The 23,570-nt window shown below is 42.0% G+C and overlaps 1 protein-coding gene across 3 annotated transcripts in view; it reads right to left on the bottom strand.

The window, feature by feature from the left end:
- Window positions 1-23,570, bottom strand: part of Sh3gl3 (SH3 domain containing GRB2 like 3, endophilin A3) — a 173,200-nt gene that overhangs the window by 13,248 nt on the left and 136,382 nt on the right. For all 3 annotated transcript variants that reach the window (XM_008844441.1, XM_008844442.1, XM_029568987.1), the window contains 2 exons: window positions 16,781-16,884; window positions 15,610-15,719 (listed from right to left, as the gene is read on the bottom strand). In XM_008844441.1, the coding sequence (XP_008842663.1) occupies window positions 15,610-15,719; window positions 16,781-16,884 (214 nt within the window). The remainder of the gene's footprint in view (window positions 1-15,609; window positions 15,720-16,780; window positions 16,885-23,570) is intronic.

The raw sequence follows: 23,570 nt of genomic DNA, 5'->3' as shown, positions 1-23,570 counted from the left end.
CTCTCTCTCTCTCTCTCTCTCTCTCTCTCTCTCTCTCTCTGTTTTTCCTCTAGAAAGAAGAAATGATGAAGAAAATGTTCTTGGAATTAGTTTCTGGCACAGTCTTCAGAGCTTTGCTTTAAATTGTTAGTGAAATGCTTGACATTTTTCCTTTCCTTTATAAACATTATGGGCAAGTCATTCAGAATCCTAATGGAGAGTAATTTCCCATTAATGCAGGCTGTAAAATGCTGTTTTCTTTTGAAACTGTGCCTGAGAAACAAATAGTACAGGGCCCTTTTACACTCAAAAATTTCACCTACAAATCAGCAAAGCCCAATGATGGATATGTGACAAAGGGACCCAAGGCTACCAGTAAGGTAAACTTAAGGAAGTGGCTGGCATAGGTACATGGCCACAGTGGCACGCAGGAGACTCTGCAGTTGAAAATTGAGATACTGGACACACAGCCTCCTTTAAAGCCATCTTTTTACATCTGGTAACCTCTGAGCATTACCTTTCTAACAATTTAATGCCTAGGGACAGAGCTACTGGCCAAGGAAGAAGGGACTGAAGTTCAGACCCACATGGCCTGGGTGAGGAAGTGCAGAGACTTCCCTGTCCTATCAGAGTTCCCCTCCACTAAGCCAGATGTACATAGCAGAAGTTCTCGGCCACCACACATGGCCACACACTCCCCATGATCTTGAATCCTGGAAAGAAATTGTTCCCAATGCTCTTAAACATCCTGTTACATTCACCAGGATTCCTTCTCTCTGTGTGTGAACATGTCACCTGTGTGTACACATTGTTTGCCTGCATGTAGAAGTCAGCACTGAGTGTCTTCCTCTATCATTCTCCACCTTATTTTTTGAGGCAGGGTCTCTCACTCAACCTGGAGTGGGAGCAAGCAAAAATTTAGCAAGACAAGCTGGCCAGCAAGCCCCAGGAAGCCTCCCTGCCTCCACCTCCCCAGCACTGAGATTACAGGCACACACCTCTATGCCTGGCTTTTTATGTAGGTGCTGGGGATCTAAACTCAGATCCTCATGCTTGCACAGCAAGCACTTAGCAATTGAGCCATCTTCCCATCCCAAAGTATTCCTTCTTAATGAGAGAAAATGGAACATCTGTAAGGGCAAGTACCTATCACTGATTCTTACTGGCTTTGTGACCTACAGAAAAATTCCACTTGACCTCCTTGAGAGTTCAGTTACTCATCTGTAAAATGGGGATAAAGCAGTTCTATAAATGAATGTATCTAGTCAACTATTTACCCTAATGTTGGTACTGAGGTGTAGCTGTTATTATCATTACATTACTATTTACTGAGGTTTCATATTTTCACTCTCTGCAGTGTTATTATGAGGTCCTGGATCCCATCTTCAAGAACTAGCCCCTTGCATGGGTGCCAGTTGGAAGGGTGGAGTGGGAGAAGGACCAAGCTCTGGTGGGTCCTTTACTCAAAGGGTTCTGCTTTACTCAAAGGTAATACACTACGTGTGAAAGCTGGGATTGTACACATTTTCAAACTTTTAATTTATTTACATCCACCATATTTCTAAGACTAACATCTGAACTGGTTTGTAGTAATATTTGTATTCAGAGTTTCAGATCAGAAATAGAAAGGCAAAATCATAAAAAGTAAGAAAACCATCTAAGCCACAGAAGTTTTGATATTAAGAGGAGGCACTATTAACAATGACACTGGAGCAACAGACGTGCACCGGGATTGGACCCAGCAAAGCAGGGAGCTTTGTTATCTCCAGCAGTCAGCTGAAGAGGTTGTGCTTAAACCTTGAATTAGGCAGTGAGCTTCCTGGCAGCCAGAGAAAATAGGAATGTAACAGGGTACACAATTTCCTTAAAGAAGAAATCATACCTATTTGTCAATGCCATTGACTTTCCCCAAGACTAGATACATTTTTGTTTGCTTAAATATTCTTAGTGAAATAAATTTTTTCAAATGCCTTTTAAAAAAAAAAGATATAAGCCAGATGTACTGGCACACATCTTTAATCCCAGCACTGGGGAGGCAGAGGCAGGAAGAACTCTGTGAGACAGAGACTACCTTGGGACTTACACGGAGACCCTGTCACAAACAAACAAATAAATAAATAGCCCATAATCTTACTACTTAGCCTAGTGTACATGCAAATAACTTTGTCTTTCATTTCTACTTAGCTTTATATCTGTTTATGGCTCTGAATAATCCGCACATCAACATATTTAAGTAGATGCATAATATCTTCACTTAATCTACCCAAATCTACTTAACCATTATCTGGCCATTGACAAATAACTATAAATAAATAACTATTCATCAGGTTGTGCCCATAAAGAATTTTTAAAAAAATGCTTAACAGATATAAAGCATATTCAATGCTTAAATTATTTCTTTAGGATATATTTCCAGGAACAAAGCTTCTGAGATAATACACAAACTCCTGACAGACAGTGCTACATTGATTTCCCAGTGAGTCATGACAGGGGCTCAAACTGTGGCTGTAAGCCAAATAATGTATAAATGGAACAAAGTTATATCATTTCATTTGTCTATGGACATGTTTATATGATGTAACAAAACAGTTGAGTACTTATGACAAAGACCACATAGCCCTATAGAGAACATAAACCTACTTACTGTCTGGCCTTCTACCAAAAGTCTGCCCACGCTTAAGTGAGTCTAATGTATATTTCCACAGTGCTTGTGAGATTGTGCCCAAATGCCACATTCTAACAGAAATAAAATCTACAGAACCCAACAGAAGGCACTGAGTGACAGAGCAGACGTTTCCCGCCAGTAAGTTTCTAATACATAAATGTGGTAGACTGCAAGCTGTCCACTCAACCCCACTCTCCTCTTCCATAGTGACAGAATTAAGGGCAGGATCTGGATCTCCAGCTCAACTCTTCCTCCCTTTTCAGCCAGTTGTGTCATATGACTAAACCCTTGTCAGTGGGACGCAAGCGGAGGTGACCACGCAAGCCACTTCTGGCTCATTTCCTTACAGGAAATCTCTATCCCTGAACTTCTAGCCTTCATTTCTCAAGTCTTCGGGAACAGTACTACTATTACCTTAACATAGAAACTATTACCAGAAGTGGGGCATTGCCATAATAAAACCTAAAGCCAGAGACAATGGTTCAGCAGGTAACAAGGGAGAGAAAACATGCTACAGGCATGAAAGCCAGTGATGTTTGGGAGATCACAACACCAAAGCAGTTGGTAAAAGTTTGACCTATGATAACCTTGAAAGTGGGCACATGCATAAGGGGTTCTAAAGAACGAAGATGACTAACACTAGAACACAAGTGTCTATCAGGTGTGCCTTGCCGTAGCTACTGAGTTTGGATATGAAGGTAAAGAATCACGCAGTTTGCAAGTAAAAACATCAAGAGAAGAAGAAGGCCCGAGGTCGAGAATCACATGTTAGGAACGGTATCTGCTCTAATAGCCCCAAAGAACACAAGGTAAGTGAGCTGCAGCTTCAAATAATTCTCAGAGATCTCACTAAACCAAAGGAACTCGGCTGTGTGTCAAGGACTTGAGATTTTCCCTTTCACGTAAGTCTGTTGATTCAAGAGGCCAGAAAACAGTTTCTACAGGCTGAGAGAAGGTCGCAGGGATTTGACAAGAAAAGAACACATAAAGCTGTCTTAAGAGCTGTGTCTGAGAATGCCCTTCAGCATGGTTCTGGGCACACAGTTGCTGAGACACACAGGGTAGAACCCACATTATGGTTTTGATGAACTCAAACTGTGAGGAAACTTGCAGCCCCAACCTGGAAATATCTGCACATAGTAAGCCTCAAGGAGCCAGACAGCATAAATCTAAAAGAAAACAACTCCCAAGGCCTGCTTCAGAGGTGGAGTTTCTGAGGGAGCAATTCTACGGGCTAACAGGATGAATAACGAGAGGACACCAACACCCCTCCCCACACACACCAGAGAACTGAACAAGGGTCTAATGAGGGCAGGTCCTTCACCACCAGGGTCCAGAAGATACCATCATTTTTTAGGGACTTGTGCCTGCTATATATGTCCATCTGCTGTGGTCTGAATCTTTGTACTATAAGCATTGGTCTGTTATGTGTGCCCAAAATTCATATAATAAACTTTTTTTAATGTGTATGAGTGTATTGCCTGCACGTATGTAAGTGCACCCGTGTCGTGCAATGCCATGGAGGTCAGAAGAGGGCATCGGATTCCCCTGGAACTGGAGTTAAGGACAGTTCATAGACACCATGTGGGTGCTGGGAATCAAACCTGGGTCCTCTCTGCACGAGCAGTCAGTGCTCTTAACTGCTGAGCCATCTCTCCAGCCCCTCATATACTTAACTCAATCCTTTACTGAGCATGCAATGTGTTGGAGCCTTTGGAAAGTGATGAGGTCATGAGGGCTATCCTTGTGAATGAGGTTAGTGCCTTTACAAAAGAGGTCCAGTAGAACTTATTTGCCCCTTCTACCTGCAATAAACTGCTAGAAAGTACCATCTATGAGGAACGGACCAAATCTGCCAGTACTTTGATGACAGACTTGTCTGTCTCTAGAACTGCGAGCAACAAATTTTGCTGTTTTTCTGGGGCAAGCTGTTATAGCGGCACAAATAAGCCAAGACACACTATAACTAGGTGACCAGAGCCTGCATTTCCTACACTGCTTGGTCCTTATGTGTGGTTGTCCCAGAATGTGTGTCATTTCCACCTTGCTGGCTTAAGAGGACATTAGTGTTCTTGTCCCCCAGCTCCTGGCTGGACTGACAAGCAAACTGAGTGAGTCTGAATTAGAACCAGCCATCCCTTTGGACTGCTCTCCCTGGATGAATGAGAAACTCTTACATTGTTTGCTGTACTTTTTGTTTCTGTTGGGTTTTAACTGAAACTAGGTTACCCTAATACAAAAGAAGTCTTGAAAGAATTGGTCTGAGTATCTTCTTGTTGATTTGTAATGAAATAAAATTTATTCAAATAATTTTAAATGGAACATGACATCAAATTTTAAATTAAAATCTAGCAAAACAGCCTATAAATTACAATACCACACTGTGATTCTGAAATAATAATGATGGCAAATAGACAATTTAATCAAATTTAATCAAGGTACTTTTGCCTGAAGAAGACTTTTAACCTGAGGCCTAGTATCTATGGTAAAATTGGACATCAAAAGTATTTCAGAGCTGGGGAAGATGGCTCAGAGGGTAAAGTGCCTCCTGTGCAAGCATGAGGACACAAGTTCAGGTCCCCATAACCCATGTAAAAGCTGGGTGTGGCAGTGCATACCTATAACCCCAATACTGGGGCTGAGAGGGGTAGATAAGAGAGACTTGCTAGCCAACCAGTGTCAGGGAGAGACCCTGTCTCAAAAAATATGGTGAAGTGATAAAGGAAAGATTTTGGTGTCAACTTCTGGCCTCCACATGCACTCACTTGCATAGGTGAGCATACCTGTACACCCATGTGCACACACATGCAAATATTACACATACACACGGGGGGGGGATAAATATTTCAGCATTGGGTTGGGGCTATAACTCAGAGGTAGAACACTTGCTTAGCATGGGTGAGGCTCTGAGTTCAGTCTCCAATACTGCAAAAGAAATTCCAGCATAAAACAATGGCTTCATCTCATCAACATAAGAATGACTGAAGGAAACTGAAGCAAGAACATTTCCTATGATATGATAGTTGTGCCTACATCCAGATAGCACTTAAAACCACCGTGGGTGAAAACAGAGAAGCATCCACTGTGATGCAGGAGTATGAACAGTTTAAAGGTAGGCTGTTTTAACATGGGGGAGGGGGTGTTAATTGTAAGGCGATCCCATTCCATTCATGTATCAAATGCCTATTAGTTTTTAAATGGGAGTCTTTAAAGTTAAAAAGGAAACAGTGCTGTAAACTAGATTGGGAAAAAAAAAAAGAAAAGAAAAGAAACTGAAAGACAGAACATAGCAGGCATGGGAAACCAAGCTCAAACAGTCCCCAAATAGGGATGCTATGAAAGCAGCTTCTGAGGATCCCTGAAGCCCACAGTAAGGGGGTAGTGCAGGCTGGATGATTGGTTGGTATTCTGGAAGAACAGCCAGGTGTCAGTCTCCTCCTGGGAGTCCAGAAAAGTCTTCAGGAAGGAGTCTGAGCATAGCAACCCAAAACAGAAGGCCAGGCCAGCGTCATAGTGAAACTGCACACCTCACTCAGCAGAGCACCCCACTGCCTCCTCTGCCCCAAGAGGCAAAGCCACAAGAAAGCTCAAGTAACAAAATGTGCACAGAGCCAAGAATTAGCAATGGCTGAGAACTTCAAAAGATGCCAGATTCCAAAAAACATTCAAAGAGGTAGGAACGTACAAAGATGCTAAATGAAGACTTTAAAAATACAGTCAGGAAGAAGGAATGGAAACTAGCTTTCCATATTTCTGATTCAACTGCCAGGAGAAAAAGACATATCCACCACAACCACGAGAGGGTTCAATACTTCTTACCCAAAAATTAACAGGACAAAACTCAGTGAGGCTATAGAAGACTGAATAACATGATCTAATTTAACCTAATTGACATTTACAGAACACCCCACCCACCAAGAATAAACCATAGATTCTTTTTAAGTACATACAGAACATTTACTAAGATGGGTCATATGCTAGGCCATAAAGCTGGTCTTATTTTCAATGAAGTCATGTTATTTAGAAAAGAAAGCAGTGTTAATAGAAAAATGTTAAAGGGTACAATTCATACCACAGGATTATTTGAACAAAACAATAAATTTGAAAAATAAAACATAGGTTAAAAAATATGAAAAGTGAAAGCAGAATATATTTTGTTCTCCTTGTGTATGTACGTAGTTATGTTCATGTGGTGCATGCCATGTGTACAGATGTATGTGCACTAATGTGGACAGAAGCCAACCTTGAATGCTGTTCCTCAGAAGTCACTCACCTTGTTTTTTGAGACAATGTCTGTCATTGTATGGGAGCTTCTCAAGTAGGTAGACTGGCTGACCAGCGAGCCCCATGACCTGCCTGTCTTTGCCACCCCAGGACTGGGACTCGAGGTGCCAGCCACGACACCTGGTGTTTCTTTACATGGGTGCTGGGGATTGAACTCAGGTTCTCGTGCTTGTGCAACAAGCACTTACCATATCCCATCTCCTCAGCCCACAGAAGTATTTTGAAGATGAACTTGAAAACACAATATATACAAACCTATGAGATGCTGCTAATATAATACTTAAAATATAATACTTAAAAGAGAATTGATGGCAAGAAAGTCCTATCAAGTGTGAGCAAACAACAGACTCACCTTCGGCTTCTACACACAAGATTAGAAAAAGAACACGTGAACTGCAAAGCAAGCAGAAGAAATATAGCGGTACCCATAAGGGAAGAGCTCCAGAAAAGAAAATTCAAGGAAAAAAATCAGTGCAGTGGAAGGTTGGTTTTTACAGTCAAAACCATTAAGACAAGGGGAAATTACCAAATGCCAATTTCCAAAATGAAGGGAAAATGTGATGCAAAGGTTCACTGTCAACTTGACTGGGTTTGGAACCATCTAGGAAACAGAGTCATATCTGTGAGGGTCTTTCCAGAGAGGTTTAACTGAACATAAACATGAACTCAGAGCATGCTCACCAGCATTCATCTGTCTCTCTGCTTCCTGACTGCGGCATACTGCCCCTCATTCCCACCACTGTGCTGTGATGAACTGCACACTATCTGAAAACATGAGCCCAGATAAAACCATCTTCCCTTAAGTTGATCTTGTCAGGTATTTTGTCACAGCAAGAAAGGTAACTATCATGGGCTACATCACTCCAAAGTCCACATACCCTTAAAGATAATGAGGACATATTGGGAACACCCATAAATTTGATAACATGGATGAAATGGATGAATCCCTTAAAAGATACAAACTCCTAAGGCTGATGCAAGAAGATACAGATAACCGAGGTAGCTTTGTATCTATTTAAAAATCTGAAGTGGAGAATGCAACCCAGTTGGTAGGGTGTTTGGAGGTCAGGCCCCAGCACCACATTAACCAGGCACAGTGGCATATGTCTGTCATTCCAGCACTCCAGAGGTGGAGGCAGGAGGATCAGAAATCCTGTAATCAGCAGCTACATCATGAGTTCAAGCCTGCCTGGGATATGTGAAATACTGTCTCAAAAAAAAAAGTCTTTACAAAGGATAAAAAGTGAAACTTCACAGAGGAGAGAGCTGACAAACACCTCGTGGCACACTGATCATGAATGCACAAAGTGATCAGTGATCAGCCATACTTCCAAGAATGTCCTGAGGTATTGTGATGGGAGTACATGTGCCTTCCTCCCTCAAGCCCACCACCCAGTCTGATAATGTGAAAACATCAAACAATTCTCAACCGAGGGACAAGCTACCTAAACAGCACTCCCCAAAACTGTCACATTCATAAAAACAAAGTCTGAGCTTCAAGGGGTCTAATGGGACAGGACAGTTAAATGTTAGCTGGTATTCTGGGTGGGTCCTGGAACAGTAAAGGAGCATTAGGTAAAAACTGAGGAAGTTTGAATAATGCATAGACTTCAGTAAATCACACTGCATTGATACAGGTTTCCTAATTAAAATAGATGGGCCAAATGGATAAGGTGCTAATAATAGGGAAATAGATAGGGTTTTTGTGACACTTAGTAGAGCTTTCACAGCTTCTCCAGAAATCTAATACTCCTCAAAAATTAACATGGTACAGAGGTTGGAACTACAGCTTATGTTTTTGGAGCTATAATTCTACCCACCAAAGTCACCCAGCCCAAGTGAGTGTAAGGGATGCTAGGACAAGTCAGAGTATCAGGTTTAGAGACTGCAAAGTCAGGAACATCACCTAGCAACACATGAATGGTTAGGAGAAAATTCACAGTATGAGCAACAACCATTTTTCCCTTTTTAAAACTGTGTGAGCATGTGTTTGTATGATACATGTGTGTTTGTGTATGGGCATATGTGTACAAATGTATATGAACTAGAAAATTTTGGGTGTCTTTCTCTATTGCTCTGTACTTTTTTTTGAGACAGAGTTCTTCACTTTTACCTGGAACTCACCGATTCAACAAGACTGGCTGGCCACTGGGGCCCCAGGAATCCTCCTGTTTCTACCTCCCCTGTGCTGGAATTACAAGTATACAAGTAGGTTCTGAGCTCAAACATCCTCATGTTGCACTGTAAGTACTTTCCTAAGCCATCTCCCCAGCCTCTAGACCCTAGCCTTGATTGCTTCTGACACTGCTGTTACACAGACTTCCAGAAAGAACCTCTGGATCTTGCCCTTGAAAGCCCACTTCTCTGCTCTCATCTTCATGAGAAAGGGAACTCTGGATGTATGGTATTTATTTCTTCATGTGGCCTCTTTCAAGTGAAATCACTTGTGGGCCAAGTGTGGAAGTGAAAAGATGAGAAAGTGTGTCTATTTCTACTATGGAGGACGAAGGTGTCCCAGGACGAGAAATTCAAGTACAGATGTACTGCCAGGCATCCAAACCAGAAGACATGACAAACTACCACTAAACTTGGACTCAGTGACAAATTGAGATGCCTTAGGGTATATATAATTTTATTTGTATGTTTAGCTATGAGTTAAATTTGTTTTTTAAGGTGAATAAAACTTCTGACTTAGAATATATACATTCGGGCTGGAGAGATGGCTCAGCAGTTAAGAGCACTGGTTGCTCTTGCAGAAGACCCAGGTTCAATTTCTAGCACCCACATGGCAGCTACCATCTGTCATCTGTAACTCCAGTTCCAGGGGATCTGACACCCTCTTCTGGCTTCTGTGGGCACTGCATGACACAGGGGCACTTACGTGCATGCAGGCAATAGATTCATACATATAAAAATAAAAACAATAAATAAAACTCTCTTCCCCACAACAGATTTATTCCAGGAAAGCAAGATCTGTTTAATTAACTTGAAGCCAATTCACAAACCACAAATCTCCAGTTCCAGGGGATCTGACACCCTCTTCTGGCTTCTGTGGGCACTGCATGACACAGGGGCACTTACGTGCATGCAGGCAATAGATTCATACATATAAAAATAAAAACAATAAATAAAACTCTCTTCCCCACAACAGATTTATTCCAGGAAAGCAAGATCTGTTTAATTAACTTGAAGCCAATTCACAAACCACAAATGAAGAGAAAATAATGATCACCTCAACAGATGTCAATAAAAGCACTTGACAATATTAGGAAACACTCAGTGAAACGAAGAAGGGAACTGTGTCAATTTGATAAGACATGTCTATGAAAAGCCCTGCAGCTAACATGTACTTAATTATGAAACACACTGGCTACATAGGCCTAAGGCCAGGGACAAGGCGGGCCTGAAACCTCGAACCACCTCCACTTAACTTTATCCTGTACTCCAGCAAATGTGAAAGGGAAAGAAAAAAACAAAGGGCTTCCAGGTACCCAGTAAAACTGGTTTTATTTGCAGATGGCATGATCATCTAGATGAAAAAAAATCATGGTATCTATTTAAAAAAATGTTAATGCCAGGCATGGTGGCATACACCTTTAATCTTAGCCCTGGGGAGGCAGAGGCAGGTTGATCTCTGTGGTACAGAGGCCAGCCTGGTCCACATAGTGACTTCTAGGCAGGCTGGGACCAAGGAGACACTGTCAAAAAGAAAAATAAATAAATAAATAAATAATAAATAAATAGATGTTAAAACTAATAAGCAAATTCAGGCGCTTGGCAAAATACAAGCTCAATATTTAAAAACAAATCAAGAGTATTTCTAGCAGTGAAAAAATGCATGCCAACAATGAAAGTAACAAAAATGGACATTTTATAAAAGTGCTGCTTGTAGGGGCTGGGGAGATGGTTCAGTCAGTATAGCACTTGCCATAAACATGAGGACTTGAGTTAGGATTCCCAGCATTCATGTGAAAGAGCCAGGCATGGTGGTGTGCACCTGTAACCCCAGGCCTGGGGAGGCCGACAAGCAGATCCCTAGAGCTCGCTGGCCAGTCAGCCTATCTGAATCAGGAAGCTCCAGGTTCAGTGAGAAATCCTATCTCAAAAACAAGGTGGAGCAAAGGAGAAGGACACCCTAGGCTGACCTCTAGCCTCCACATGCACGTGCACACATGTGTACACACGCACACATGCACACACAAATGTTTATAATTATATCAAAATATTAAATATTTAGAGGTATATTAATGAATACAAGACCTTTATACCCAAAGTAGAAAAACATTACTGAGAAAAATTAAAGATCTGAAAAATAGAAAATAAAATCACAATTGTGTTCAAGATTGGAACATTCAGTATGATTAAATCATCAATTCCCCCCTCAAATAAGCTGTAGTTTCAATCCAAACAAAATTAAAACCTGAATGTGCTGTTTTGATAGAAATAAAAAAGTCAATGCTACAATTCTTTGGAGAAGCAAAGGAATTAGGAAAGCCAACAACTGAAGATCAAAGCTGAAGGTTAGAGGAACGATGGTGAGCTGGCCTGGGGATACAGTGCTGCAGCAATGGCACTTGAGAAGCTGTGCAAAGACAGACATAGCTGCACTGCTGCAGCAGTTTCTCTTTTGTTTTTTTGTGTGTACATCTTCATGTAGTGTGTGTGTGTGTGTGTGTGTGTGTGTGTGTTCACATGCATGCAGGTACACCTGGGTGGGTGCATTGCACACAGAGGTCAGAGTTGATATCCAGCGTCTTCTTCAATCACTCTCCACCTTATATACTGAGACATAGCCTCTCATTTGAACCAGAGCTCATTGATGTGGCTACTTTTCCTGAAGGCTGAGATTACACGTGGGCCACCACACCCACTGGCATTTACATGGGTGCTGGGAATCCAAACTCCAGTCCTCACATGTGCATAGCAAGTGCTTTTAATTCTGAGCCATCTCCTCGGCCCTGAAACATTGGTTTTCTACTTCAGAACCATATAAAATTTTTGATGTGCAGAAGACCACCAAGCATAACTTGCAAACAAAAACAGAAGAGATGAGGGAAACGAATGTCTTGACTGTTAATCCATCCCAACACTCAGGTATGGCATAGACGGGTGAGGAGGCAGATGACTCAAAAGACCTTTAGAGGGGGCTGGAGAGATGGCTCAGCGGTTAAGAGCACTGACTGTTCTTGCAGAGGACCTGGGTTCAATTCCCAGCACCTACATGGCAGCAGTTAACTCCTTAACTCCAGTTCCAGGGGATCTGACACCCTCTTCTGACCTCCACGACATTACACAACATGGGTGCACTTACATACATGTAGGCAATATACTCATACACATAAAATAAAAATAATAAATAAAATATATTTTAAATAGATCTTTAGAGAAAACTTTGGAGACAGCATGAAGTGGGATGTAGGTGTGTGGGTGTGTTGCGTGTGTGTGCATGTGTGTGTTTCTGCATATGCAAGAGGGGGCGGATTCAGAGAGCGGAAGTATATTCAAGAACAGAAGTGACAGATGAGGGAAGACAGAGAAGGCACCCCCCCCCGCACTTCCCTGATACCCAGCGTCCCACTGCAACAGTTAAATGGAGGTTATTGACTTCATCGGGAGGCAGAGGCAAGACGGGTAAAACAACAGCAGGAAAGGCCACGGGGCAGACATTTTGAGAATCCTGATGGGAGTCATGGTTACACCAAGCGTGTCTTTATTGAAAACGGTGATTATAGGTAAATTGGAAGGGCAGAGAAAGTATACAGGAGACTGAAGGAGTTAACTCCGTATCAGGAAACTCATGTGACTCAAAACAAAGTAAAAACCAGTAATACAAGCATTCGATTTAGAACAAGGACTCAAATATCAAAGAAATGGTAAACATAATTGAAAATGGTTTCTTGTGAGAGCAGAAAATGAGTGGGAAGTCGTAAGGAGACTGCTGTTTTTCATAACCATAACCCTTGGAGTACCATTTTTAAAGTCATATGCACATATTACTCTGATAGTTTTTACTTTTCATTGGAAGAAAGAACTTTAAAGGGCAGTGACAATGTGGGAAATGCAGGCCCCAGCCTCTCTGGGCAGTAGGTGTCAGGGAAAAACAACCGAACATCCAAGACCAAAATAAATCAACTCAACCCAAGTCTCAAACCTGTGCAAAAAGTAACTTCAAATAGGGCTTAAGAAAAGACACAGGGAGAAATTCTTTGGGATCTAAGGCTGAGCAGAAAATGCCAACACTCTGTCCCAAAAGCACAGTTTATACTGGAAAACTGATACACAGAAATTGATCAGGATTAAAAAAGTATTAAAAAATTCTGATGTGTAAATGATGTTATAAAAAGAATACACTGCAGGGGCTGGAGAGATGGCTCAGTGGTTAAGAACACTGACTGCTCATGCAGAGGACGGGGTTTGATTCCCAGCACCAACATGACAGTTAAGAACCGTTCTTAACTCCAGTTCCAGGGGAATCTGACGCCCTCTTCTGACCTCTGCAGCATTGCATGACACGGGGGCATTTACACACATGTAGGCAATATATTTGTACACATAAGATAAAAATAATAAAATATTTTAAAAAGAGTACACTGCAAATTGTGTGTGTGTGTATGTGTGTATCAAAAGACTTCTATTTGGCCTCAACAAAGACCTGTCAAAACTCAGCAGTAAAAATGGAAACAATGAAACAATAGAATTAGAAAATGGGCAAAGACAGGAAGAGGCCTTTCACTCAAGAGGATACACATGGCAAATAAGCACATGAAAAGATGCTCAGCATCTTCATCAAAGTAGCTAGAATTAAAAGTAGCAGCAACATCAAATGCTGACAAAGATGTGGAGAAACTGAACCATACAGCTGCTACTGGGGATGGAAAATGGTATGGCCACTCTGGTAGCTTAGCAGTTTCATTCAATTTACAAAAACAAAATTCATGTGATGAAGATCTAAATAGCAATTTTTAATTCTATTTATTATTTTTTAAATTTTATTTATTATTTTTATTTTATGTGTATGCATGTATTGCCTACATGTACGTAAGTGCACCCATGTTGTGCGATGCCTGCAGAGGTCAGAAGAGGCTGTCGGATCCCTTGGGACTGGAGTTATGGACAGTTGTTAGCTTCCATGTGGGTGCTGGAATTCGAACCCAGGTCTTCTGCAAGAACAGTCAGTGTTCTTAACCGCTGAGCCATCTCTCCAGTCCATAAGGTAAGGTTTTTAAAGTACTAGAAAAACATAGCAGAATAACTTCAGGGACAGTAAGATTCTCTCAGAGGGCACAAAATGTAAAAATTATCAACAAAAAGATTGACAAATTTTACTACATCAGAAGAAGAGCTTTCATGTCCTCCAAACAAAATTCAATGAGGCAAATAAAGCAAAAACAAACAAAAAAACACTTTGCTAAATTTAAAGATAAGTGACAAACTGGGGAAAGAATGCTATTAATATCACCATATGTAAAGATTCCCTACAAATCACTAAGACAAAGCAAATTACCTCAAAGAAAATGAGCAAATGATGAAACTCAGACATAAGAAAATATGAGTAAGCTCACTAGCGATTGTAGAAAGGCTAAAATTAAGATTGAATACCACTTTTTTTGTTTTTGGTCTTTTCGAGACGGTCTACCTGTAGCCCCAGCTGTCCTTGAACTCACAGAGATCTGCCTGCCTCTGCCTCCCGAGTGCTGGGATTAAAGGCATGTGCCACCATGCCCAGCGAATACCACTTTTATGCAGGAATGCTTGACAGAAATTAAAGTCTAGTGGCACCAGTGTGGGTGGCAAGCATTCACACATTGACATACTGTGGCTGTCTTGGAGGGTCCCTCGGCAATATCTACTATCATTTAAAATGTGTCTTCAGTCTGACTCAGCAATTTCAGTTCCTAGAAGACTTTCTCATCTGCATTTACAGAGGCAGATAAAGGATATTCACTGTTGCCAGGAATAGGGATATGGTATATGTAATGAAAAATATGAAGTTATTAAAAATAGTGGTCTAGATCTACGCATGACCCAGAAATAACTACAAGAAAGAGTGATGCACTTTGCAAAGAAAACTTTAGAACCATATGCCTAAGATGATCTTGAATTTACAAAACAGAAAAAAATAAAACCGTTATATATGTAACAGTAAGCACAGACACAGATATGACAATATTCATACAAAGTCATTAACAGAGGTTATGATCTAGGGAGGAGGACATTAGGATGCCATTGGAAATCATAAAGTAAGGAAACTTTCACAATATTAAATTTTTTCCATTTATTTTATTCTGGAACATAGCTATGTGCCAACTGTCATTAAAAACTAACTATGCAATACTTAAGACTGTGTCTGGCATATCTCAGGTGCTCAGAAAATGCTAATTAAAACTTTCTAAAAAATTGATAAAATATTTTGAAAGTATTGAAACTTTAAATATCAAGGATCACAGTGAGGATGGTTCCGTGGCCAAGGGTCTGTCTAACAGCATATCACAAGGCCTTTGTACACGACAGAATTCTTCTTGGTGCTGATTTTCAAAATGTGATAAAAACCTGAAACTAGGAACCAGTGAACAGAAGAAAGTCAAAGTCTCAGTGCAGTCACACAGACAGACTCAGCAACACTCAGGCACAAATGTGCCTCACTAACACCCCACATGGCACACTTCAGATGGCTAATTTACCTGTTGTCTTTGCTGTAGAACTGGTGGAAACCCCGTTGAGCTCACTGGAACTCCTGTTCACGGGCCTCGGCTTGTAATCTCGCTTAGGGATGCTGGATGCAAATGATATTCTGTAACACACATGGGAAGCAGAGTCAGACCTCTGTCCCAGACAGCAGAGCCTCCCAGCACCTTCATTCTCCTGGGAGGAGGACAAGACCCAGCAGGGTCCAGAGAGCAATGTTTGCATGCTGACTCCTGAGAGTCCAGAGTGTTAGGGATGTGCCCCACATGCAGTTCTTCAATTATAACTTTGAGTTTCCTGTTGGAATTCATCTGGAAAAGATGGCCTCAAAATGTCTGGAGACACTTAGCAAGTGGGCACTCCCCAGTTGCTGGCTGCCTTCTTCCCTCTTTGCTAGAGAGGGAGCTGTCAAAATCTGCTCACATGACACCGAGATGGCCACCTGCCTACAGAGTCAGATGTTGCAGAGACTGTCTTCCCTCTGATTCAGCACTGATTCAAGCAAAACTCCCTCTGAATAGATCCATGACCATAATCCTATGTAAAACAATTTTCTGTTATCAAGCCTAGTCAAAACATAGGTAGGTTTTTTTAAACCAATATTTTGATTACTGGCCTTACTGGACACATTATAAATGATACTACTGATTTTTCAGAAAGTAGAGACTACATTGGTCATAAAAGCCATGGACAGAGAGAAACATTTCTTTGACCATTCAGAAGGTATAGTCAACTCTTTCTGTTCCTAGTATCGTCATATGATTAGGACCTGATAGCTTTTTTACATAGTTCTGAATATTTGGGTCTCTCCACATCTCTAGATATGGGGGATGAAGCATGTGTCATCACTACCCCCAATTGGTCAACAGGGAGCTAATCCCTTAGCAAGTCAGCAAGGAAACCAAGACTGCTCTTCTGTCTTGTCCATCTTCGTCAGGACTGCCAAGGCTATAAACACGGGAAGGACTTCAATAAAGAGAAAAGCTGTCACAATCCTTTCCCTAGTTCTATCCTGTTGGCCCAAGCTACATATTTATTATTAGTCTATCTCATACCCAACCTGAAAGCCAGCTAGAGAAAATTCAAAACAAGACTGGAAGACAGGGAGATGATTTCTCTTCTGCTGAACTCTGCAGCCCTTTGCTTGGGGAAAGCAGAGGCACTTACCTCACCTGTAGCTTGTTCTGCAGCTCCTGCAGGATCTCTGTGGACTGCCTGTGATAGTCTAACGCTGCCTCTATAAACACAGCCAGTTGGCCAACTTGCTCTACCTGCGGCAGAAGTGCAAAGTTACTCCATGGAAACAAGAGCCCAAGCAGAATGTCAGAGTGGGGAGCCCTGCAAGGAAGGCTCAGTTCTGCAGGGCAGTTCAGCATCCTGCCTCCACCCTGATCCATTTCATCTCATCCCATCTGAGTCCTGCACAATCATAATTCAGTCAGAGGGACAGGGCTGTGGATGCTAGAAAAACACAGTCGAATTTATTTATGATTATGAATCTGATGTAACTCCACCAAATGCCTTCTTTCCAAGTTGGATGGTGATGTTCTTAGACTATTTTTTATGCTCTAAAACTCATGGATCTGAACATGGAGGGAGAAATTTTTTCCCAACTATTAGTGAAACCAACATTTAGTAAAAGATCATTCTTACTGAGGTGCCTGTGTCTACTTTTTAGCTAAGTGCAATCAAGAAACAAAGTCAACTAAGGCATGCTCAGAAAAGTCAGGGGTATCAGGCAAGTCACACATGCTCCAAGGTAAAGAATGTGTTTTTGTTGCTAGCAATTTAAAATGTTGGGTTTTTTTCCTGAAACATAGCAGAAAAGAAAGGGCTATGGAGGTGCCCGCATTTCCCAAACTAAAACACTAATAAAAGGAGTGGCCAATTACACTGCAATTATCTTGTGTGGGGGTTAGGGCAAGTGTCTCATGTAGCTCAAGCTTGCCTCAAACGGATTATGTAGCCAAGGCCCGCCTTGAACTCCTCCTGATGTTCCTGCCTCTGCTTCCCAAGTGCTATGGGTTTTCTATTTGTTTAAAATTTTAAAAAGCCATGTAACAAAAGTCCAGAAGGTCTACAGAAACATAATTTGAGGAAGAGCAATCTTCAGGAGGGCCCAGGGCCTGAGGTGATATTTCTCCTCCAGCCCTTTACTCCTAATCTCAGAACTCCAGATCTGGACAAAAACACAAATCAAAATCACACTTCCCTAAAGTCTCTGCATCATTTTCTTATACCATTTTCTAGTCATCTTCCGGGCATCAAAGCTGCCTGCTTCTTCCTCCTGTGTCTGCTCTCCCCCTCCACAGTCAACCAGGGACTCATTTACTTTCAAAGATCCATACTGATTTTGGGTATCACTGAATAAAAAAGTTTTTAGTTGGGCTGGGCATGGTGGCGCATGCCTTTAATCCCAGCACTCGGGAGGCAGAGGCAGGCAGATCTCTGTGAGTTCAAGGCCAGCCTGGTCTACATAGTAAGTTCCAGGACAGCTGGGGCTAAAGGGAAACCCTGTCTCAAAAAAAAAAAAAAAAAAAAAAAAAAAAAAAAGTTTTTAGTTGGCTGTTCTTTACTCTTCTTACCCACTTCTGTTATTTTAAACACGGGCTCATTGTGTATTTAAGATATACATGGAATCCACTTATGCCAAAAATGCTATGGGCACATGACTAAGGAAACCCCTGGCGTCGTACTTACTTTACCAGGCTCTGTGGCTGGAAAAGCTACATCAGCCTTACATTTCCAAAAACCCAATAAACAAAACAAAGACAGCCTGGCCCCTGCAAAATCCTAAGGATTTCTTAAATTTCACCTCCTTGGCTTTTACGAATACTTCTGAATAAGTCCAGCACCACAGCCTGACATGACCATGGCAGAATTTGCTAAAGAAAGAATTTTGCTTCCTTACAATGCTAGAGTTGTGTGCCTCATAAATATCGGTGCCGCCTCTCTGTCTTTAGAAATAGTAATCTGTCCTACTTTGTACCCTTCTTTGAAATAGGCTTGCCATTTTATAATTTTTAAAAGATAGTGAAAGATAGTTAAATGAATATTCCTTAGCATGCTGGGGTTGGGAGGGGGAGTGTCTGGGAATCACCAACTAGTCTCTCTGATGTGACTAAGATTATGCAATCTAGAAATGCACCTGTAACCAGTTGCTTGATGGCTGACTCTGGAACAGTCACAGGTCCCTGCGCCCCTAAAAGCTTGGGAGACAGGAGCAATTCTACTGAGGTACCTGCACACAGTAGGTGCCCAGGGTAAGCCCCGAAGGTTGGTGCTAAACTCAGCACCTCTCTTACTAGAGGGAAGACGTGTCACACTCAAACTAGACTGTCTTCTGCCACTATCAGAAAATGGACGCTTTCAGTTGCTCCCCAGGCCATGGGCATCAGGCTGTGTGCTGGGGCCCAGGAGGAATGTCCTCTGCTTTCAAGACCACAAATAGAATTAAATACCTAGATGGGCAGAACCAAAAGAAAGCAACAAATTCAGGACTCGCAAAAGCCAAAGCCAGACCAGGTGAAACAGATCTTCTATCGGCCTCACCACCTCAGTCTGAAAATCTACCTATGCCTCTGTTCCTGGGTAAAAGCTGTGAACAGGATATTTTGCATACCAAAAAAACTGCAGATAGATTAAATTAGTAATATTGAAATAGGGTGTTATCTTGGATTACATAGGTGGCCTAATGTAATTACAAAGCTGCTTTTGGGCTAAGGATGCATCTCAGTTGACAGAATGCTGGCCTAGCACACATGAAGCCTTGGGTTTGAGCCCAGGACTGCATAAACTTGGCATGGTGACATATACCTGTAACCCCAGCACTTGAAAGGTGGACACAAGAGAGTCAGGAGATCAAGGTCATCCTTACTACACAGCAAGTTCCAGGCCAGCCTTGGCTACATAAGATCCTATCTTACATACAAACAGACATACATAATACATACATACATACATACATACATACATACATACATAGAAAAACAAAAATTTTAAAACAACTCCTTTTAAGAGAGAGAGGAGGGATAAAATAAGAACAGAAGATGGGAAGCAGTAGTCAGAGGGAGAGATTTGAAGATGCTCTGTTGGTGGCTTTGGAGAGGGAAGCTCAGTGAGAGGGACAAGACCAAAGAATGCAGGCGCCCTCTAGAGTCTGGAAAGGGCAACGAAACAGGTTCTTCCTGGGGGGCCTCCAGAAGAAATGTTTTCCTGGCAATTCCTTGATATTGGGATTTCCAACCTCCAGAATCTAAAATAATAAATTTGCATTTCTTTAAGTCACACTGCCTATGGACATTTGCTGCAGAAGCCATTGGAAATGAATGCAGTTGTTTTGGCCTATTCTCAAACCAAGAAAATCTAAGGATATATAGTACCTTTCAGGGGCTCCATTAATGGGGGATGGAAGTTGTTGCCTTAGCTCTACCCAGAGGCTCCATGGTCTTCTCTGAGGAGATGGACTGGGGAGCACCAAAACAAGATGGACTCAATTCCTCTCTTGTGGCAGACTAGCCACGGTTGCATAAGAACCTGTGTCACCTGTGGACACATTCCATTCCATAAGCTCTCTTTAAGCTGTAAGCCAATGGATAATTCCAGGATGTGAGACTATTCAAAGTATCTTGGCTCTGGGGATAGAGGCAGATCTTAGATCCTCCCAGCTACCATGGATTAGAGTCACCAGGAGCTGTGGAAACCTCAGGGACAGAAGTGGGATCTGAGCTTTTAGTCAGGCCTTGTTGACCAAGTACAATGGACTTGGGCTTACCAAAAGGAAGAAGGCTCAACAAGTATAGCCTATAGTAAAGGGCCCTCTAGCTCAACTCTGTGAGAGGACCATGGAGATGGGAAAGAACAGGTCTGTGATACCTTCTCCTTAGACTGTCTAGAGGCAGGTAAATGAGCAGAGAGAGGCACACTCTGAAGACCATGACAGAGAGAAAACTGTGATTAAGTAAGGATGCCCAACCCAGATGCCTGGGATCCATGGTGTGATTGAAGTGCACATCTGTGGATGATGTCAAGTCATAGCCCTTCACAACTGAAATGACACACTCCCTGTGAGGACCATCTTCAACTTCAATTGTGATAATCTAAGTCATTTTTGCCCTATCATATTTAAGATGTCTGCTTTTTTTTTTAATTCCTCTGGGGAGCTGGAAGAAAAATTTTAATGAATTTCTTATAAACAGAGATGCCTTTTTTCTAGTGGACCTGAGTTCCGATCCATAGCACCCACATAAAAAAAAAGCTGGGGATGGGGGCATGAACCTGCAACATCAATGTTGGGGAGACAGAGGCAGGGAGATCCCTGGGGATGGCAGCCAATCTATCCAGATCGGCAATCACCAGGTTTAGTGAGAGACCGTTTCAAAATAAGGTGGAAAGTTATCTAGGAAGATGCCCAGTGTCAACTCCTGGCACACATATGTACACACAAAAGGAAAAAATACTCCTCTAGACAAATGGAAAGAACCTAGAATCCAGAATCTAGTAAGTCCATTGTCCATGGGTGGAGGGAGGGCTCTGATTGGGGGCTCTGTAAACTAGTGGATTCTGTAATAGGAGTCTGGCCTTACTAGGCTGAAATAGATATTTTAAAAATACACTATGTCTGGTTTCTTCTAAGATAAAGGATTGACATTTAATAATGTTAAGTTGTGGGGCTGGAAAGATGGCTTGGTGGTTAAGAACACTTGCAGAAGACCCAGGTTTGAATCCCAGCACCCACATGGCAGCTAGCAGCTGTCCATAACTCCAGTTCCAGGGAATCTGACAGCCTCTTCTGTCTGCAGGCATTGCATGACATGGGTGCACTTACCTACATGCAGGCAATACACATATAACATAATAAAAATTTAAAAAATAATAATAATATCAAGTTGTAAAGAATAAACTTCTTAGGAGAAGTGTTAAACCCACGGGTGATGTGTCAGTCCCCAGAAACTCAATGAAGGCCCAGAACCAACCTCCTGACTGCTGCAGCCGCTCCTAAGAGTGAACTATGGTGGCATAGAGACTCTTTTCCAAAGGGAAGGCCACCCTAGGTGCCCCAAGGGACCCTGGCAGTCCCAGTCTGACACAGAAGAATTCAGTCAAGGGCCTGATCCTGGAAATCCAGAGGATCAAAACACTCCCTGGTTTGAATGGCTGCCTGAAGAGGAATGGAATTGCTCAGTCTTAAGAAGTGAGATGTACTCTCTTGTCCATTCTCCATTCCCAAATCTACATCAAATAGGTGGGAAAATCCATGTGGCTTTTGCTCAGGAACAGTGCAATGAACTCAGATCCCTCGCTATTCTATTCCTTCCTTCGTTCCACATCAACAGTAGAAAAGTGACCTAAGTTGTGCAACAGGGGAGCATCCCTAACTACCAGGATGCCTGATTACATTGAAAATCTGGCTCTGGGCTCTATATTCTTCAAGAAAGCAGGTTGTGAAGTGGCCAAGAGATCCAGGGTGTACCTGGCTTTCTAATCTGCATGCACCTCTTTCACTCCCAGGGGACAGTTCTCAGTTCTGTATTTCAGACCTGGGACAGCTAGCTGAACATTTATGTGAGTGTCAGGCTGGTATGTGGTTCTAGCTAGGCTCACCTGTTGGTTTCTCAGATGGAAGAATGTAGATTTAAGGTAGAAGATGTTTCATGATCTGAAGACTTAAGGACAAAGGAGTGAACCCATCCTAAAAACTACTACAAATGGTCTGGTTGCCAGAAAACCTGAGAAAGAGTTGTATAATCTGCATTTGGAGATGCAGGAAAGACAAAGTCTATCCATTCCACTCAGAGTTCCTCCCAAATCAGACAGAGCTTTGGCAAACATTTTTCTAGGCATGCTCTGGTAAAGCTTTTTCTATATAGCCAGGACAGTGGAGACAGTGACTCCAACTGCCCCTCTGAGGGGTGAAGTTTCAGCCATTGAATTGCTGGTACCATAGTCATATAGGCAGGTGGTGGCCAAGGACCCAAGCATAGCATCCCAAATATTGCCTTTCTTTGGTTTGGGTGCTTCCAAGCCCTAATTCCAGCCTCTCCTCCTGTGGATGAACCTCAGTGATCAGTCTTCAGAGGCTTATGTCAAAGGGTTTGGCAGAGACCATAGGATTACCTCTGATCTAGTTAAATTGTGGATCCTAGGAGTTAGGGGAAGGGACCCTGGACTACAGGGGGAGCTCCTGCATACCTGGGGGTCAAGTCCCTAGGAAGAACACAGAATGTGAGTTCAGAACATGTTCATGCCTGAACAGGACCTAGATTAGGACCCCTGTGGTGCCCTGGATGAAAAACTAGGCCTTACTTTACCAGGGTGGGACTAACCAATAACAAGCAGAGAACTTGTCATTGTCAAAGAATGGAGAAATTATTGCATTTTTATGAAAAAAAAATGGTCTGGGGCTGGAGAGATGGCTCAGCAGTTAAGAGCACTAGTTTCTCTTTCAGAGGACCCAGGTTCAGTTCTCAGCACTGCAGTGCAGTGCTGCAGGCAATATACTCATACACATTAAAATATAAATAAATATAATATTTTTTAATTTAAAAAAAAAGAAGTGGTGGTTTCTGAATTTTAAGTGTTACTAAGGAGAAAGCTTAGGTCTCCCAAGGCAAATATCAAAGCCAGAACTAATAGTTTTCTCATAAAGAACTTTGGAAAAACAAATCAAACAAACTAAAAAAAACACATCGTGGAAGTTCATGCATGAAGGTCATGAATAGAGAGAGCTGTTGGGTTACAGGAGGTCTGACACACAAGCTGCAGCCTTGGCAGTTAAACCTCCTGTGACGGGCTAGAGCTGGTAGCACAGCATTTGCTGGATATCCGTAAGGAGAGTCCGATGCATGGACCTCGAAATGTTTCCTAAATATTTCAAACAAATTAGATATGGTAATCTGAAGCAAAACAGAACAAATATGTGCCAAAACTGCGGAACAATTTCAAGACTATATATATA

Source organism: Nannospalax galili, unplaced genomic scaffold (assembly GCF_000622305.1).
Source record: "Nannospalax galili isolate Female #2095 unplaced genomic scaffold, S.galili_v1.0 scaffold902, whole genome shotgun sequence".
Taxonomy (NCBI): Eukaryota; Metazoa; Chordata; class Mammalia; order Rodentia; family Spalacidae; genus Nannospalax; species Nannospalax galili.
The sequence above is the reverse complement of the archived record's forward strand: the minus strand, read 5'-3'. Positions and strand labels throughout refer to the sequence as shown.